At 38.6% G+C, this 20,489-nt stretch overlaps 1 protein-coding gene across 1 annotated transcript in view; it reads right to left on the bottom strand.

The window, feature by feature from the left end:
• The window catches only part of LOC120104997 (uncharacterized), a 50,159-nt gene extending 29,888 nt beyond the window's left edge, over positions 1-20,271 (bottom strand). The window contains exons 1-3 of the mRNA XM_039117014.2: positions 20,132-20,271; positions 19,041-20,075; positions 16,490-18,881 (exon numbers count right to left, since the gene is read on the bottom strand). Coding sequence (XP_038972942.2) covers positions 16,490-18,881; positions 19,041-20,075; positions 20,132-20,271 — 3,567 coding nt within the window. The remainder of the gene's footprint in view (positions 1-16,489; positions 18,882-19,040; positions 20,076-20,131) is intronic.
• Between the last annotated feature and the right edge of the window lie 218 nt (positions 20,272-20,489).

The following is a 20,489-nucleotide window of genomic DNA, read 5'->3' as shown; positions in this document are numbered from 1 at the left end:
ATTTTGAAATTCCTCAAAAAGAGTCAAAAGATGCTTTAGATGAATTGATCTTACAGATCTGTATTGAGGAGTCAAATCATATAGAGGAGTCTTAAACTGAATTTATCTAGAATATGGATGTTCCTTGTAAAGATTCAGTTTGTTGTGAGTTTGAATAGCTAATTAATTTTGAAGTAGCTTCAAAGATCAAGCAATAAGAAAATATGCTTGGTGTGGATAATTCATGTTATACCTTAATATTCAATAAGGCTTGTGATGTGCTAGTTATTTTTGAATCTACTCCAGATTTTAAACAGTTAGAATACTATATGCATAAAGATTTAATTCCATAAGTAGGAGCCAACTGTGTAAATGATATATATGGAGCTCCTCAAGTGGGGGTATATCAATATGACCAAAGTTTTAGTACTAATTTTACTTATCTATAGATAATGGTCGCTGCTTTTGTAAACATTAATTGTAATTGGTGATTTAATATTTGTTGGAGTATATCGTCGCCTTCAACATATGCATTGAAGGGGACAAGCTAGCGAAGGAGTTATTGTTTGAGCCAATAAAGAAGTTGTGTTGTTTAATTATTGGTTTAGTAAGTCACTACATGTAGTTGTTATTATAGCAATGATGGTAATAGCTATTGTGAGATTTCACATTGACAAGTTCAACATTGTTAGTATGACCTTTACAATGAGGGGGAGTGTTGGAAGTCCATTACTTATCATGCTTGTACAAGAATACTATTCCTAGTTTGTCTTTATTTCTTAGTTCAACTATAGTTGGAATATTTTGTCTTTTATTGCTAGTTCATGTGATCTAGGAGGATCCTTAGACTTGATGTAGACCACTTTGACCACTACAAGCATGGCTGGATAGGATTTAGAAATAAAATCCACCACATTGGAAAGCCGAGTTGGATGCCAAACTTCAGGAGGCAATAATTTGGTCATACAATGCCCGATTAAAATGTACTGCTTTTTGATTTTTTTGGTTGTATCCATATACATTATGTATGATACTCCCATTTTCAGTACACAAAAAAAAAGATGGTCTTTTTTTAAAAAAAATAAATGGATAACTTATCGAGATCTACAATTTTGGACCAACCTCTAAGAGATTAAATCAGGCCAAAATTTCATTATTTAGGCCTCAAAATGGGTCGGTCAAACTAAAAGTTTATTTTTTGGGTATGATTTTGACCGTACGTAACTCTCTATCTAATAAGAATCAGACGACATGACAGAAGATAGAGTTGATGTAGAAGTCGAGATCTATTTTTCACAAAATTTTAGCTTTTTTTAGAAGATTTTACTAAAGATCTGTATCTTAGAAAAGAGAGTCCTATTGGGATTAGGAAGAGAAAACCTATCCAAATTGTGTAAAGGTGGACTTCACCATTATAAATAGAGGCTATATACCTCAATTTTTTTGTAGATGATTTAATAAAAGAAAAGAAGAATTAAATCCTATCTTCGCAATATTCTATTTTCTTGTAGTTATATTCTAAAATATTTGAATTGAGAGGTTGAAAAAAATCCTTCTTCTTCCCAATCGGATCAAGTTGGATCAGAGCTCTGATCTTCTATATCTATGGGGGCCTCATTCATAGTTAAGACATGTGCGGAATACAAGCAATCGAGAAAAAGGCTATCCATGCTTCAAGTACATCGATGGATAAAGGCAAGTATTGTTGCTAGTTTTTTCTCGATGAGTGATGATGAGACGAGGGGATGTCTCATACAACTAGAAGAATAGATTGCCTAACTCACCAAGATCATCTCGAGATTGGCGATACCTTCAACGCAAATACTAGAAACTCCTATTGCGGAGCTGTCTCCTATGGCTCGAGATGAAGAACCACCATCCAACGTGGAGGATGAGAATGAGCGATCGATGGATATGAGAAATCTCTCTCTTCAATCGTTTAAAGTTTAGGCTCGAATCGAGAATCCTGTATATAATGGGTTGTTGATAAAAAAAAACTAGATAACTGGCTAGACCAGTTAGAGATATATTTTTCTATTTATGAATACTCTAATATCTAAAAAGTAGCTTTTGCTTGTCTCAAGTTTTTCAGCCATGCTCTTATCTGGTGGAATTCATACATGAGAAACAACGATGTTTAAAATCTGACATTGAATAAATTTAAGAACTTAATCAAGAGGCAGTTCTACCCAATCGACCATGAGGAGGATCGGTGGATCAAGTGGTAATTTTTATGGTAGAAATATGATCAGTTTGTCTAGGACTACATCATCAAGTTCCACATGCAAGCAATCTTCTTCAGAATCTTCATCAACGATCGTGCAGTTTTTATGAAGTACATCTGAGGTCTCCAGGAGAGCATCCGAAAAGAGCTGAAATTCTTCAAAACTGAAGATATCAGTAAAGCCAGCATGAAGGCTACGGGGATTGAAGAGAAAATTAGCCTAGAAAAGGTTAAAAGAGCGACACGTTCAGAAAAAGCAGTGAAAATCCATGTCAAGAGAGGGAGTAGAGTAAAAGGCAAGCCAAGACGACTCAAAAAAATTACTGCGATCATTGTGGCCTCTATGGACACGTCAAGAAGAAGTGTTAGAAACTTCAACCTGAGCTACGGCTGAAGAAAAGGATACAGAAGGATGAGAATTTTAGAAAGAAGAAAAAGGCATTTTTCAATATTATAGAAGTTGAGAAGCTACCCGAGCTTGAGCAAAAAGACTCTAAATTAAGTGTGACGGCGAAAAAACTCGAGATAGCAACTAAAGCAGATCTAAAGGCACGAGAGAAACTCTTTCGCATGAAGATCTAGGTGAAGCAGAGCATTGTAGAGGCTATTATAGATCTTGAAAGCCAAAAAAACCTCATCTCTGAAAATTTGGTTCAGGAGCTGGGGTTGCAAACTAAGTGTTATCCATTTTCCTACCCTCTTAATTGGATTTAGAAGGATGTCGAATTGAATATCACCAAGCAGTATACTTTCAAATTTGCCATAACTGAGACGTATATTGACAAGATAACTTGTGATATAGTTTCTTTAGATATTTTTTAGGTTATCCTTTATAGCCCATACCTTTGGAATCGAGCTGCAGTCTTTTACCGGCATCTAAAGAAGTATCGTCTTATAAAGAATGAAAAGGAGTTCATGATCAATGCCTCCAAAATACAAGCTAACATTGACTTTGCAATTGTTGCCCAAGCGAAGTGACATATTAATGCTTGCAACAAGTTTGTGATGATGATACAAAAATTTGATACTATTTATGGGAAGCCAAGCTTTCATTATTTGGTTCTATTGATCGATCTACCGAGATCAAGATTGAGGAGTCACCATAGTCGTCATTGTTGCCCAAGGTGACAACCCAAGAGGGGGGGTGAATTGGGTTTTCTAAAAATTATGTTCCCTAATTTTTACTTTGAATAGACTGCAGCAGAATAATAGGATGTTATTTACTTAAGCTCTAGGCAATTACAAGTAAAGCAGTGGAAGATTAAGCTAGAGCAATTATACTATGGCTTTAGGGTGCAATTGATCTAAAATTAACTTATAGTTGTATGATCAATCTTAATCTATGTGTATGGTAAGAATGGAGTGGAAGCTAAGCAAATCACTTATAACTCTATAGAAAACAAAGCTAGAGATATTACACAATCAAGCATGAATGGAAGGCATGAAATACAAGAGATAAGGCATCACAAACACAAAGATGTATAGTGGTTCGGTGCACCCCAGCACCTACATCCACTCCCCAAGACCTCTTGGGAATTTCACTATAATCCCTTAGATTACAGTCGGTTGTTTTACAAGCTCACAACCCAACTTGTTGTTTTGCGAGATCACAACGAACTCGGTCGGTTTTCACAGGCTCACCGACTAGAACCAACCGATTGTTTTCACGGGCTCACAATTCAACCCAGTTGGTTTTCCCAAAGGCTCACCAACCACAACCTTACAATGATTGTTTTCCGGGTTCACAATCAACCCAGTTGGTTTTCCCCAAAGGCTCACCAACCACAACCTTACAACGTTGGTTTTTCCCTTTGGCTCACCAACAAACCTTATCCCCTTGATTCAATCCCTTGATTGAATCAAGTTACAAGATATTAGAACAAGAGTTTAAATCAAATACAAGCTTCTCAAATAAGCAAATATAGCAAATGTAAATAGGTAAAGAAAAGAGAAGAAGCCCTCAAACTAATTTGTAGATGGAGGAACTCGGCTTCTTCTTCACTTGCCCCTCTTCTGATTTTGCACGAAGTAGAGGATCTCCGAGGCAGCACACGGATGGAGAGGAAGCTTTGGGATTCACTTGGATGCTCTTCTTCTCTCTATTTTACTTTGAATGGCCCTTTTGTGCTTATGGAAGATTTTCCTTGTAATCTCTTTCAAATCTCTTCCCTAAATATTTTCTCCCACTTTCATGCATTCTTCCCTAGCTCTCCTCTTGATTTTATAGCTTTAGAGGGAGTGGAAACAAAAATCTAGCCGTTAGAGACAAAAATAGAGCCGTTGGAATCAAGAAAAAACTAGCCGTTATGCCTCCCAGCGTGCTAGAGTCGACTCGGCTGAAGCAGGAGTCGACTCGGCTGAAATAGGAGTCGACTCGTGAATAGTAGTCTGCCGGCACTGTAGCTGGGAGTCGACTCCGCACTGTAGCACTGAAGTTGGAGTCGACTCGAGATCACTGTAGCGCTGAAAATCAACTCTCTATCTTTTTGTTTGTTCTCAGTCGGAGTCGACTCGTAGAGTATCGGAGTCGACTCGAGCACTGTTTCTTGAAACTCTAGAGTGCCAGAGTCGACTCTAAACTTCCAGGAGTCGACTCGAGGACTATTCTTTTGAATTTTTCTTTAAATTTGCTCCTCCAACTTAAATTCTTTAAACTTGAAACTTGGGCCAATAAATTGTAGCTTTCTTCCAACTTTTCTTGAGAGCTTTGGAGGCCTTCTTGTATTCTTCCAATCTTGCTATGTTCCTTGCAAAATAAATTATCTTTCTTCTTGCAACACAAACATTAGTAATTATACTTCAAGGTTTTGTGATCATCAAAATTAATCTTTAAATCAATTTTTGGGTCATCAATCTCCCCCTTTTTGATGATGACAAAACTTGGAGTATATGCAATATAAAATATAATGTGTTCTAGAAGTAATGCATAGCTAAGTTGCATGAAGTAGAAAACATATATATTTAAAAACATACTTCATGATAATGCTTTAGATTTATTCAGCTTAATACAATCAACATATTTCAATTTAAGCTGATTTGTATTCAATTCACAACATAAAGCATTATGAGCATATACTTAGATATTTCTCCCCCTTTTTGATAACATCAAAAAGGTTGCAAGATAATGAAACATTAAGCACAAAGATAAGAATACTCAAATATTTCTTTTTCTTTTTGTACTCTGATTTGCATGTCAAATTATTACATAGAATATGAATCATATAACTCAAGGCAATAATGTTAAAAAAAGATTAATGAGCATAGATCAGAGCCAATTATAGTGAGAACACATCGAATGTGGTTCCAAAGATAGTTTTCAAATCAAGTGTAGGTGGAATCTTTCTCAAGTTAATTCAAGAAGTACCAAGAATGATATTCAAAGAAAGCACGAATGAAAATCTCACCATTCTTTAATAATAAATATGAAAGCTTGTTCATTTAAGATCTTTTGCCCAATATATTAAGTATTTTAGCAACATGAGAGCAATTTAACTAATTTTCAGAGTATAAGAGCAATATATTAAGTATGATTGTAAAGGTTTTTTTAATGGTGTAAAAATATTGTGGAATAAATACTAAAACATGAATTCATGCAATTTATGATATATCTTAGAGTATACATAAAAATGAAAGCTTTGAAGGTTCTTTTAAAGCTCTTTTAAAGACTTTATTCCTTTAAAAAGAAGCACATTTTGGTACATATAATAATGAATTGGCACTAAATTGAAGTTCTAAAGAATAAGCCAATAAGAACTCATTAGTGAATTCCAAAAATAGGTTTTCTAAGAGATACTCAAGAAAATTCAACACATTATTCTTCCTCTATTTCATTAGACTAGAGGCTCTTAAGATCAACTGTTTGAATTGTAATTTGGTTCATGATTGATGCATAAGATATACTAACCAAATAACAAGCCTCAAGGTGTATCATAAAGATTTTCAAATTTAAATTTCAAATGATACATATTGGAGAGTATTAGGATCACATCTCATTTAGTATTCTTTCTCTCTCCTTTAGTTATAGATTTATGCGATTAAGTTCCATAAGATCTCTCCTTCTGAAATTTTCTTTCTCCCCCTCAATTGATCATTCCATTTAAGAGTTTAGAATTTGAAAATAATGTTCAATAAAATTGTCAATCTCAAAAAAAAATATTTTCTATAAGTTTCAGCTTATTTTCATAAGACTCAAGGTTTGAGATAAGACAACCTTTATAGAACTCATCTCAAGGTATAAACTTATTATATAATTAAAGCAAGTCTTGCAATATAAGGAGGTTCATCAAAATCAATCCATAAAAATTCAAGGTATGCATCAAATTAAAGTAACTTTAGGATAAGATACTGAATATCTAAAGCTCCCCCTCAAAAGATGCATTCTTCTTTAATCATTCTTTTCTTTTGTTGAATTTCAGATTTTAATGATAAACGTGAATAAAACTGAAACTTTATGATATCAAGAATGTAGAGTGATCTAGAATTATTCAAAATTTATAGCAATCACTCTTTTTAATCCTTCAAGAACAAGTTATGCTTCCTCTTAATTTTTGAGAAAATGTACTGAAATATTAATCAGAAAATGATTCATTTGAAGCTCAAATTCTTTCAAAAGCATTTACATTTTCTTTCTTTTAAGAATCATTTGAGTGAGCTGAAATGTTTCTAGACTTAAGATCATTCACTCTCTTAATAATATATATATATATATTGATGGAAGTATTTAATAATGTAGGAGAGAAAAACATATAGATGATCATTGAAGTATACATATTTATAGAACTCAATTTCTTAATCATAGTTTTTCATGAAGCACAATAAATCTTTTTCATATCAAAATAAAATTATATATTTAAAAAATATTTGTTTGCAATTAAGATCATTGAAAGACACATCATTTAGACCAATATTAGTACACTTTAAGGATAAGAAAAGATATGTTTCGGATGCGTATCGAGACAATCAACCAAGGCATCAAAATTAATTCTGTTTTTCTTATATTAAAATTTTCATTTAGAAATCATATTGAGTTATTCTCCTGAATGACGCGATCATTAAAGCATATAACTAAGGTTACAAAAATGTAACGATATAAGCATTTTTAAGTTACGTTTAAGCTTTTATACAAAATCAGATTCTGAATTTTCATAAGAATTTCCAAGAAGGCTTTCAAAATTATAATTTGAGATATGTATCTTCTAGATTGTAGCTCATCTTAAATCACTAAGATTGAAAATACATATTTCAATAACATTCGAGCACTTTCAGAATCTTTGTATTTAATATTGAGTTTCGATACAAAATGGAGGATATTTTAACAAGTATTAGGACATTATGTATCAAAGTTAGGCAAGTATAAAGATAGATCAAGATCAATTCATTTTGCCTAAATAGAAATATCCTTCTCTTCTTCTTTTTGTAAATCTATTTAACTTTCAAAGATAATCGTGAATGATAAAACTGAAATTTCTTTTTAATATTACTTAAAAAAAAAACTTTATGTAGTATTTCAAACATTCAAGCATTGGAACATTACAAAATATTGAGAACTCATAATTCAAGACATCATGCCATATGCAAAATATATTATAGTTTGGGCAAACCATGAAACAATTTCTAAAAGTATAAGTCAATCAATATATATATATATAGACATGATATCAAAAATTAATAATTAAAGACCTTAATCATGCCATAATAAGATTTAAGTTATTGATTTTGCTCAATTAATTTACGAGAGAAGTATCTAGAATTACCAATTCATTCTGCATTCTTCAGTCAAATACCTACTAGATTTCTTATGTATGAACTTTTGGCTGAAGAAGGTCCTCTCTCTTGTTTGCATGTGAATGTTTATTGTATCTTACATGGAGATATCCTTCAAGTTGAGATCTCTCATTTTCTTGCTCAAGGATCCTGCATTAACAAACTCCTTTTCTTTCTTGAAAGAAAGTCATTAGTTTCTTCAAGATACAAAATATTCATCCAACATATTTTTTAACTAGATGACTCAATATAAGATATGACAATAGTTGAATATTGAGTCACTTTACTCAAGAGATTGCCTAAATATAAGCAAGCACATATCACTTGAACTAAAGAGATAGTTTCATTAACCAAGATGGTTCAAGGACAAGCATGTGAGGCAATAGGAAGATTTATCAAGGTCAAATCAATTTCTCAAAAACGATTTAGTTTAGATTTTATTTGCTTAAGATAATTATTAATAAGACACGCTAGCTAAATTTTAATCAACTTATCTTAAACAGTTGTTTCTATCTAAATTCAGATTATGATTTATTTGTTATCAATAAAATATGATTCATTAAACTTAGATTGAAGTCTTGCACAAGGTCACATAATGAGCATACATCCGGTCTACTAGCTGTATGACAAAATAATTATTCTATCATGCTTCAATACAGCTTTAAAACAATAGATCTACTTTGCTCATCCTTTTCAAATTCTACAAGATGGGGTCATAGACATACCTTCTTCATGCCAATCTTCTATAAGAGTTTTCTTGTGGACTAACTTTGGTCAATGAAGATCTCCTTTCTTGTTTGTCTTAATTTGGAGTTTGAGAGAAGATGTTAATTCATTCATCATACATATTTCAAACTCACCTTGCATGAACTAAGTAAAATCTTCATATAACTCTTCATTAGTAGAACCAAAAACGATGTCATCAATGCATACTTTGAGCAAATAAGATATCACAAATTCTTCTTTTTGATGCATAGATTTATCACTATTACTTTCTATCAAAAAGGTTACTTAAGCTTTTATATCATGCTTTTGATGCTTGTTCCAAATTATATATTGCTTTATCATATTTGTAATGAGTGTTTTCAATATGGTGGTAATTTAACATATATCTTCTTTAATAAAGTAAGCACATAGGTGTCCATTCTACACACTCATTTGATAGAATATAAAGCTCATAAAGCAAGCAAATGATAATGGTGATCTTTATTTCTAATCATGCAAGAATCAAGATCTATTTCATCTTTTCTTGATTTAGTCTTTTAGTAGTCATCAATTTTTCTTTATTAAGTGCATTTCTGAAAAACTCAATTTGGTTATAATTATTAACAAGTTTTCAGATTGTTATATGTAAAAGATTAACCATATATAATTTAATCATTAATCTCATAAGGAACAAAATGAATTGATATTTCTACAACTCGAATCTTTTCATTGAATGTTCTATATGCATTGCTTGATGAATGATATCCAAGGATAGAAATATCTTTATCAGATTTGGCATTATTTTTATAAGAACATATCAAGCATAGTATGTACGACTGAAAAATATGAGAGATATGCAATAGTTCATTTTCTATTTTTCAGAAGATCAAAAGAAGTTTTCATCAAAAATAGATCTAATAGAAGTCATATGTATGACAAGCAGTAATGATAGCCTTTTAAAAAAAAATTATTTAAGTAGATGACTATCATACACAATTGTCTTTTTCATTTCAAGAATTCTATTAACCCTATTTTACTTAAGGTGTCCTTGGTGCTGAAATAATTAATTTCTGTATAAACTTTATCAGGATTTTGGTTTTCAACAGTGTGCCATGATACTCTTTATCTTCACAGTTTGGAAACCTTTATCATTTGAAACACTTTTACAAGATTTAGCAAATACAGAAAATATTTCAATTTTATTTGCCAAGAACACATCCAATGTAAGCTTTTGAAAACTTAGTGATGGAAACAACATCTTTAGATTTAGAAATTGATTTTTGTTTGTTTCCTTAGTTAGCATGCATAGTAAACTTTGACCTTTCAGAAGATAATCTAAGTAAGCCAATGGCAAGGTCTTTTGAGATTAAGTACATACTAGCATGAGTTGATTTTATATGCCAAAGATGGTTTCTTTAATCTTGGTATTCATAGTGCATATATTCAAAAGCACACCAAGTACACATTATCATATCTATGATCAATAAACAATAATGCCATGGATAAAAACTCTCAATCAAGCATATAGAGAATTCATAGAGTTATTCTTAATAAATTGATTAATCTTTTAGCAACTTATCCAATAGTGAGTAAAGTATACTATAAAATGAAGTGATTTGATTATATTTCCAAAAGTATTTTCTATATCACAAAATTGGTCAATACTTGCAATTCATATTTTAATCAAATACTAAAGCAAAAATAATGATGAAATGCAAGGTTTACTGATTTCATTATTATTATTATTATTATTTTATTATTTAAAATTACTTTTCATAAGTATGTTTTAAGTTTCATTTTTTGACGTGTGTCTAGAACACCCATTTGTATGAAAGTTCTATTTGTTCCATGGGTATCTTGGCACACCTATGTCTACATCCTCATATTTTCATTTTGGGTACCCAAGCTTGCTTGGGTCCTTGAGAGTTAGGACATATGGTTCCTTTTGGAACCCAAATTTGTTTAATTGTAATAACTTTACCACTTGATTTAATTATGTTAGAACGATAGGTAAAGTTGTTATGTCCATTCTTTTCATGTTTGAAATATGTTATCTTATTTAATGGTTTGCTTGGTGAATTGATAACCTTTTTCTCAAGAGATTTATTGTTAAGTAAAGGAGTCAAGCCAAGTTTTGATTTATCATAAGCAACATATTGGCTTTCAAACATCATTTTTAATCGCTCTGAACTTACAGTGAATTTGTTAATAAGAGATTTTGATTGGTTAATTTCTTCACTTAACTTTTGATTTTTTTTAATTAAATATTGATTTTTCTGAATCAATTCTTCTGAATTTAACCTTAAGCTTTTATTTTCAGAATTTAGTTTGTCTTGTATTTCAGCAATAGAATTTCTTTCTTTTGAAATTTGCAAATTTAGCTTTTTAAGATTTTCATTTTTCATAGCTAATTTTCTACATTCACCATACAAATCATAAAAAGCATTTAAAAGTTCATCATAAGAAAATTCTTCTTGAAAATTATTTGATGTAAAAATAGATTCAGATTTTACCTTATCTTCTTGTGCCATAAAGCAAAAGTTAGTTACCTCTTGTAGTTCTTTGGAGCTAATATCATCATTGTTGCTCCTAGCTTTCATTTCCTTGCTTGACTCTTCCTTGGTCAAAAGTTTCTTCCTTTTTATCTCTTTCTTTCTTTCTTCTTGCTTCCTCTTCTTCTTTGTCTTTAGGAAGCTTTTGAATTTTTTTGTTGTTCTTTCTTCCTCGAGTCGACTCGGGTTAACTTGGAGTCGACTCGACTGACTTGAGAGGCGACTCGAGATCTTCGGGAGACGTCTCATTCTCAGAGGCCGAAGAGTTTGTTTTCTGTCTTTTGAACTGTCCTGCCTCGGAGTCGACTCGGACTTTATTGGAGTCGACTTGGCTAACTTGGGGGTCGACTCTGAAATACTTGGAGTCGACTCGTTCACAGGGTCTCCAAAACTGAGTCTCTGCCTTTCAGACTGTTTTCCTCTAGGAGTCGACTCGGACAAACTGGGAGTCGACTCGGCTGATGTGGGAGATTCTGCAGTCTCACTATTAGTATGTAATTGAAGCACATGTGAGCTAAGTTGAGATTCATCATAAATAATTTCTAAAGTATCCCAGATTTCTTTAGCAGATAAGCATGCAGAAATCTTATTAAATATAGTTTCATGGATAGCACAATATAGTATGTTCATAGCATTAGCATTCAATTGTGCTAAGTCTTTTTCATTAATAGTTTGAGAGAGTGTGTGAAGGTCATTTATTATGATATTCCATAAGTAGTAGTTTTGTGATTGAATAAAAATGCGCATGCGTGCTTTCCAATATATGTAGTCTATGCCATTAAATAGTGGAGGCCTATCAATTAATTGTCTCTCTTCTAGAAGACTATCTATTTGAGTTGTCATGATCTTTGGCTTTTGATCGTGAGATCAATAATTAATCTTAGAGCACCTGCTCTGATACCACTTGTTGCCCAAGGTGACAACCCAAGAGGGGGGGTGAATTGGGTTTTCTAAAAATTATGTTCCCTAATTTTTACTTTGAATAGACTGCAGCAGAATAATAGGATTTTATTTACTTAAGCTCTAGGCAATTACAAGTAAAGCAGTGGAAGATTAAGCTAGAGCAATTATACTATGGCTTTAGGGTGCAATTGATCTAAAATTAACTTATAGTTGTATGATCAATCTTAATCTATGTGTATGGTAAGAATGGAGTGGAAGCTAAGCAAATCACTTATAACTCTATAGAAAACAAAGCTAGAGATATTACACAATCAAGCATGAATGGAAGGCATGAAATACAAGAGATAAGGCATCACAAACACAAAGATGTATAGTGGTTCGGTGCACCCCAGCACCTACATCCACTCCCCAAGACCTCTTGGGAATTTCACTATAATCCCTTAGATTACAGTCGGTTGTTTTACAAGCTCAGAACCCAACTTGTTGTTTTGCGAGATCACAACGAACTCGGTCGGTTTTCACAGGCTGACCGACTAGAACCAACCGATTGTTTTCACGGGCTCACAATCCAACCCAGTTGGTTTTCCCAAAGGCTCACCAACCACAACCTTACAATGATTGTTTTCCGGGTTCACAATCAACCCAGTTGGTTTTCCCCAAAGGCTCACCAACCACAACCTTACAACGTTGGTTTTTCCCTTTGGCTCACCAACAAACCTTATCCCCTTGATTCAATCCCTTGATTGAATCAAGTTACAAGATATTAGAACAAGAGTTTAAATCAAATACAAGCTTCTCAAATAAGCAAATATAGCAAATGTAAATAGGTAAAGAAAAGAGAAGAAGCCCTCAAACTAATTTGTAGATGGAGGAACTCGGCTTCTTCTTCACTTGCCCCTCTTCTGATTTTGCACGAAGTAGAGGATCTCCGAGGCAGCACACGGATGGAGAGGAAGCTTTGGGATTCACTTGGATGCTCTTCTTCTCTCTATTTTACTTTGAATGGCCCTTTTGTGCTTATGGGAGATTTCCCTTGTAATCTCTTTCAAATCTCTTCCCTAAATGTTTTCTCCCACTTCCATGCATTCTTTCCTAGCTCTCCTCTTGATTTTATAGCTTTAGAGGGAGTGGAAACAAAAATCTAGCCGTTAGAGACAAAAATAGAGCAGTTGGAATCAAGAAAAAACTAGCCGTTATGCCTCCCAGCGTGCTAGAGTCGACTCGGCTGAAGCAGGAGTCGACTCGGCTGAAATAGGAGTCGACTCGTGAATAGTAGTCTGCCGGCACTGTAGCTGGGAGTCGACTCCGCACTGTAGCACTGAAGTTGGAGTCGACTCGAGATCACTGTAGCGCTGAAAATCAACTCTCTGTCTTTTTGTTTGTTCTCAGTCGGAGTCGACTCGTAGAGTATCGGAGTCGACTCGAGCACTGTTTCTTGAAACTCTAGAGTGCCAGAGTCGACTCTAAACTTCCAGGAGTCGACTCGAGGACTATTCTTTTGAATTTTTCTTTAAATTTGCTCCTCCAACTTGAATTCTTTAAACTTGAAACTTGGGCCAATAAATTGTAGCTTTCTTCCAACTTTTCTTGAGAGCTTTGGAGGCCTTCTTGTATTCTTCCAATCTTGCTATGTTCCTTGCAAAATAAATTATCTTTCTTCTTGCAACACAAACATTAGTAATTATACTTCAAGGTTTTGTGATCATCAAAATTAATCTTTAAATCAATTTTTGGGTCATCAGTCATCGATGAGGAAGGATATCAACGAGCATCATTACCATAAAGTTCAGATGCAGGAGCAGAACAAGTGGTTTGCTGAGGCTCATAAATGAAGAAGAGCTTGACCAGAAACTATCTCCAAGCAAAACCAGATGGTTCAACCGTGAGACGAAGGAAGCAGACATTTTTTTACCTTCAATTCTAATTTAGTGGTAGCTAAATCTTTTAAATAGGGGCTGCCCTGATTCATGAGGATCCTTAGACTTGATGTTGACTACTTTGGCCACTACGAGCAGGATTGGATAGGGTTCATGAGCAAGATACGCCACATCGGAAATGCAAGTCATATCCCAAATTTTAGAAGACAATAACTAGTCATACGAAGCTCGATTGAGATGATCTTATTTTTTTTTAAATTGGGTATTTTTTCAAGATCTACCATTTTGATCTAATCTCCTAGAGGTTGGATCGGCCAAAATTTTATCATTTTCCAAAATGGACCGGTCAAATCGAAAATTTTCTTTTTGGATAAAACTTTGACCATGCGTAGCTCTCTTTCCAAGAAGAATCAAACAAAGCAACAGAAGAAAGAGTTGATGTAGAAGTCAAAATCTATTTTCTCCAAAATTTTAGCTTTTTCTAAAAGATTTCTAGAGATCTCTATCTTAGGAAAGAGAGTTTTACTAGGATTAGAAAAAAATTCGACCCAAATTATGTAAGGGCAAACCTCACCATTATAAATAGTGGCTTTGTACTTTATTTTTTTGTGGATGATTTAATTGAAAGAAAAGTAAATTTAAATCCTACTTTCGCAATATTCCTTCTTCTTCTAATTATTTTTTGAGAAATTCAAGTTGAGCGATTTGAAAAAAATATTTCTTTTCTCCAATCAGATTATCATGTTAAGTCAAGTCTTAACTCAATATACAAGAGTTTATCTTTTAGTGAGAGGTAATGGTATATATTTTCATCTTTTAGTGGGAGAGAGTGTGTGTAAAGAAAGGGAGTGAGTTAAATGAAGAGAGGTTGGGAGAATTTTTAGAGAGGTTAGAAAGTTGCATGGACTCTTTATAAGAGAAGAGATGAACTCATTATTTTGGCCTTTACTTTTTTTCGAAGACATTTATTTTTCTCTTCTGAATTTTTTCTTCCACTACTATTGCCTGATTTAATTGGTGTTTATATTAGGTCCTCGACCGACATGATTGATTTATGTCAAATAGTATGCCATTCTACAATTGAAATGGGAGAGAGTTTTTGTTCTTTAAGAAGCTTTTTTTTTCCTAGGTGCTTTGAGTAGCATAGTGTTATATCCGATAGGCCAATAATATATATCATCAGTTTTCATTATTAATCTTTTACTTATATTTCTATAATGATCATTGTGACAAGCATATTTTAAAAATTAAAAAATAATTTGAAATAGCATACTTCTAGATATGTAACAACCATTATAATAATTATAACAATTAATGAGAATTACAGCGAACATATATTAGAAGAGAATAACATCATTATTGAAACTATAGATGGGATAGGTATGTCCATTGCCATTACATGCATTGACCAAGATTCCATGAGTTGTAAGACCTCTATAAAAAAACCCATCTTCATTGGTAGGCTAACTCCAGTCAACTACAAAGTCCCTCTCTTTTTTTCTCTTTTGTATTTCTTTCATTATCCCTCTGGCTGCCACTTTTTTCTCTCTCTTCCTCTCCCTATGCTTCTCCCTCCCTCTTTTAGTGAGCCAGATGTAATTATTTTTCGCTCCTTGTTTTCTCTCTCTCTCCTCCCCTCTCCTTTATCTCTCTCTTTCAACTATCACATTTGGCTACCGGTCAGAACAAGCCATCATTGGCTAGATTTACCTACTACAAGTCCCATCGTCTTAAGTTTCTCTCTCTTTATAATTTTTCCTTTGAAGAGGCTTGATCCAACCTCTCTACTTCCCTCCCTCCTTTTCTCCCCTCTCCCCTAATTAGATTTTTCATGCTTGCTCCATTTGAAAATTATTAGGCATTTTGCGCTCTCTTCATAGTAGGCAATCAGTTGTTGATGGTCTGAACGGGCTCTCTATCTTTACATTTTTTTTTTTTTTTTTTTTGCTAAAAACGGGTTTTCATACAGTACGTGTGTGAATACACCCAATAAAGTTAAAAAAGACTAACTCACGAAGAGCCAGTGGCAGCTTCCCCTCCCCCATCCAAAAAGTGTACCCTGAATGATGAGCCGCGAAGGCAGCCACCCAGTCGGCTGCCCCATTAGCTTCTCTGAATACATGTTTGGCCTGGATGGCCACCCCAACCCCACACATCGTCCCTATATCCCGAACCAAGGGATGGTCTGAGCCCTCACCCCTCAGCTCCTCCTGGATCCAACTAATAACTGTGGCTGAGTCGCCCTCCAAGACAATCGCGTCAGCCTGCAGTACCTGCCTCGCATAACGAAGACTCGCCCAGGCAGCTCGTAGCTCTGCCCCGGGCACCGACGTACCGAAAACCTGACAGCCTCCTGCTGCCACCACTCTGGAGTGCAGATCCCGTATTACAAAACCCACACCTCCTCGCGCACCTCCATCCATGACCGATCCGTCGAAGTTGACCTTGAGGAAACTCGGGGGTGGGGGTTCCCAGGTGAAAAACACCTGCTGAGGAGCTGCCGGAGCAGAGAGGGAACCCCAGGTGACCCGAGCTATCAGAGGTCCATCTGAAGAAAGTTTGATCTCCAATGCCTGGACTCGCGCGAACTCCGCAACGAACCTCGGTGACACCCTGCGCTCACCGAAGGTGCGGGCGTTCCTCGCCAGCCAGATCTGATGTGCTGTGCAGGTCGCTCGAATAGCCTCCTGACTTGTCCGGGGCCGGGCCAGCCACTGCTGCATCATCTGTACAAACTGAGGCCTCCCACGCCAAACCTCCTGCGGGAACCCTGCCCACAGCCATGCCGACCTCGCCCACGTACACTGGAAGAGCACGTGGTCGATCGACTCCTCAACACTACATGTCCCGCACTCCGCAGGGATCCCCCAACCTCGCCTGCTCAGCACTGCTCTCGTCGGGAGGCGATCCCATGCCACCTTCCATAAGAAAAGTGCCGCCCTCGGGTGGAGCCCAGACCTCCAGATCCAAGTGTAGTCCTGCCCCGGCTCATGCTCCTGCAGGATAACATCGGCGAGATCTCTCAGACTGACCCTGGACCGGCAAGAGGTGCCCCAAACCCTGACATCAGGCCCCCCGCAACCTGGCACCGGAAGGGACCGGATCCTCTCAGCTAGGTATCCTCCGAACAGCTGACATAACCTAGCGTCATCCCATGCTGACTCTCCTGGGGCAAGAAGATCGAAGACCCGCAACCCCTCCACTGCCTCGGCATCAATCATGGTCGGCCAACACCTCAGTGGAACAGTATCCACCCATGGGTCCGCAGTCACATCAATACTCCGCCCATCGCCAATCAGCCACCTGGTATTTGCTGACACCGTCGGCAAATACCTCCCAATCTCACGCCACATGAAGGAGACTCGTCGCGCTCTCCGTGCCGCCTCTGAGCCCCCACGGCCATATCTGGCCGCCATCACCTGACTCCACAGCCCGTGTGGCTCTAACAAAAACCGAGCTGCATGCCGAGCAATGAAAAGCTCGCGCCGCTCCAGTAGGGACTGCACCCCGAGGCCGCCCTCACTGGTAGGCCGACAGACATGCTCCCAGGCCACCAAGTGCACCCCGTGGCCTCCGCCGTATGACCCCCACAGGAAACATCGCAGCAGTCGCTCGACCCTCAGCAGGGTCGACTTCGGAACCACGGTGTTGGCCATGAGGTATACTGGCATGGACCCCAACACTGATCTGATCAAAGTCAGTCTTCCCATCATAGACAGGGAGGCCGCTCTCCATCCCTCCAACCTGCACTCCACCCGCTGCACCAGGTAGGAGCACTCTGCCACCCGCAGTCTGCGACCTGTGATAGGAACTCCCAGGTAGGTCAATGTCTCCTCCTGCTGAGGTATCTGTAGAATCCCTCGGATCTCCTGTCTGACCCTGCTCTCCGTACTCGGGCTGAAGTGAACTACTGACTTGTGGAAGTTAACTCTCTGACCTGACGCCGCGCAATAGTCCGCCACTACCCTCCGAAGGACCCGTGCATCAGAAACCCGCGCCCTGGCCAAAAGAAGGCAATCATCAGCGAAAAGTAAGTGGGAAAGAGGACTAGCCCCCGTGGCGGGAACATAGGCCTCGAGCTCTCTGCGGGCACACACCCTCTGCAAATCACGAGACAAAATGTCAGCACAAAGAATAAACAAATAAGGTGATAGAGGACATTCCTGACGCAGCCCCATGGTGGACTCGAAGAAAGGGGAAGGTGTGCCGTTGACCAAGATAGAAAACCTTGGACCCCTGACACACCCCATGATCCAACCGATCCACTGTCTGTGGAAGCCGTACACCTCGAGTGCCTGCTGAAGAAATCTCCAGCTGATCCTGTCGTAAGCTCTCTCCATATCCAGCTTAATAGCCATCAAGCTACGTCGCTTCGATGCTCGCTGCAGATCCCACATCATCTCCTGGGCCAACAGAACATTATGGGAGATGTTTCTGCCGGCTATAAAAGCCCCCTGCTCCTGACTGATAATGCCAGGCAGTAAGGGCTTCATCCTACGGACCATTATTCTGGCCACAACCTTATACAAGGTTGTGCACAAACTAATGGGTCTGAAATGGCCAGGCTCCGCCGCCCCCTGACGCTTCAGAATGAGTGTGATGAAGGTAGCCTTCCAGTCATCCGGCATCCTCTCCTGAGAGAAGAAGCACTGAATAGCCTCTACCACTGCTGTCCGAATGATACCCCAATACTGTCGGAAAAAGAACGGGGGGAACCCGTCCGGACCCGGAGCCTTGTCTGGAGCCAAAGCCCAGACTGCCTCCTGAACCTCGTGTGCGGACACTGGTCGGACCAGGGCTGCGTTCTCAATATCCTCGATTCTCGCATCCACCCTCAAGGGATGGTCTCTGTCGCCGGACTCCTCATCCGCCGTCCATCTGTCACGGAAGAAGTCCAACAAAACCTGGCGAATGGCAGGCTCACCTTCCACCCGATGTCCAGACCCGTCTCGCAGCGAGTGGATAGTGCTCCGCTGCCTATGGATAATCGTAGACTAGTGGAAGAAACTAGTATTGCGGTCACCCTCATGTACCCACTGAACCCGAGATTTCTGTCGCCAGAAGATCTCGTGCTGCCGTAGTAGTGAGTGGTGGGTCGCTAGAAGCCCTCGGAGATCACCCATATCATCCACCGAGAGCTCACCTTCTAGATCTTCTTTCCGCTGCAACTCAGAGATCGCAGTCTCTACCCCCTCTACTCTCCGGAAGATGTCACCCACAGTCTCACGGTTCCACCGCCGAAGGCGCCTCTTGGCCAGTTCTAGTTTGCGCGACACCCGGTGCATAGCATCTCCACGCACCGGGATGCGCCATGCCTCACGGACAATGTCCCAAGACTGGGGGTATGATAGCCAAACCTTCTCAAAACAGAAGGGGCTATGATGACTAGGTCCCGATGATGTGGAAATCAGCAGGGGGCAATGGTCTGAGGCGATCCGAGGTAGGTGACTAACCCTGCATGTAGGAAAACAGAGGATCCAGTCCGGGGATGCAAAGGCCCTATCTAGACGCTCCCAAACCCTAGCACTGCCGAGCTGATTATTGCACCAAGTAAACTGAGGTCCAGAGAACCCATAGTCCACCAGGCCAGTACGCGACACAAAATCGCGAAACTCCCTTCTGTCCGCTCTATCCATAAAGGCTGCCCCACCCCTCTTGTCGCTCGAACTCAATATGCAATTAAAGTCGCCAACTACAACTGTCGGGACACCCTGGGCGGTAAGGCTGGCGATCTCCTGCCAAAGGACTCTCCTGACCCTATAATCCGTGCTCGCATACACCCCACACAAAACCCATGGCGCAACATCCGGTGCCGAAGCAACCATAACTACCTGTTGGGGGCAGTTGTGGAAGACATCAAAGGTCGCCACCCCTCGCCTCCACAGTAGCAGGATACCTCCCGACAGCCCTCGGGAATCGACTGTGTATGACTCCCAGTCCCTCCCCAAGCGCCGTCTCAAACGTACAAGCCCCTCACCAGATAGCCGGGTCTCGCTGATGAAGCAGATCTCCGGACAATGAACTTGCACTAACCGTTTGAAGGATGACATGAAGGACGGCTTGGCCGCCCCCCTACAATTTCAGGCTAGGATCCTCATGGATCACAGTCCACGTAGTCGGCCTCTGACCCATCCTCCCCCTGGGCCGCGGGGCCAGCCTCAAGCGTGCTACCTGGGCCCTCCCACTGCTCAGCAGATGCGACCTGCATGACTGCCGCCCTAATGTGCTGCACAGCAGTCGTGTGGTCCGTGTCCCCTCCCATCACCATTGGTACGGCCTGACCCCCCTACGAAGGCGGCACGATGTGGTCCCTGGCCTCGCTCCCACTGGGTGCATCCTCCCGCTGCTCATCTCCAGTCGGAGGCCAAGGGCCAAACCGAAAGACTCCATCATGGTAAATGCCCACCCGCACGTCCCCAGGCTGAGCCCCACTCGTCACACCCAAAGTGAGATGATCGTCGTGTGCGGGGGGACCCAGCTCCAAAT

This window comes from Phoenix dactylifera, chromosome 16 (assembly GCF_051530095.1).
Source record: "Phoenix dactylifera cultivar Ajwa chromosome 16, Ajwa_hap1_PhDact_Kaust_v1.1, whole genome shotgun sequence".
Classification (NCBI taxonomy): domain Eukaryota; kingdom Viridiplantae; phylum Streptophyta; class Magnoliopsida; order Arecales; family Arecaceae; genus Phoenix; species Phoenix dactylifera.
Note: the sequence above shows the minus strand (reverse complement) of the source record. Positions and strands in the feature narration are given on the sequence as shown.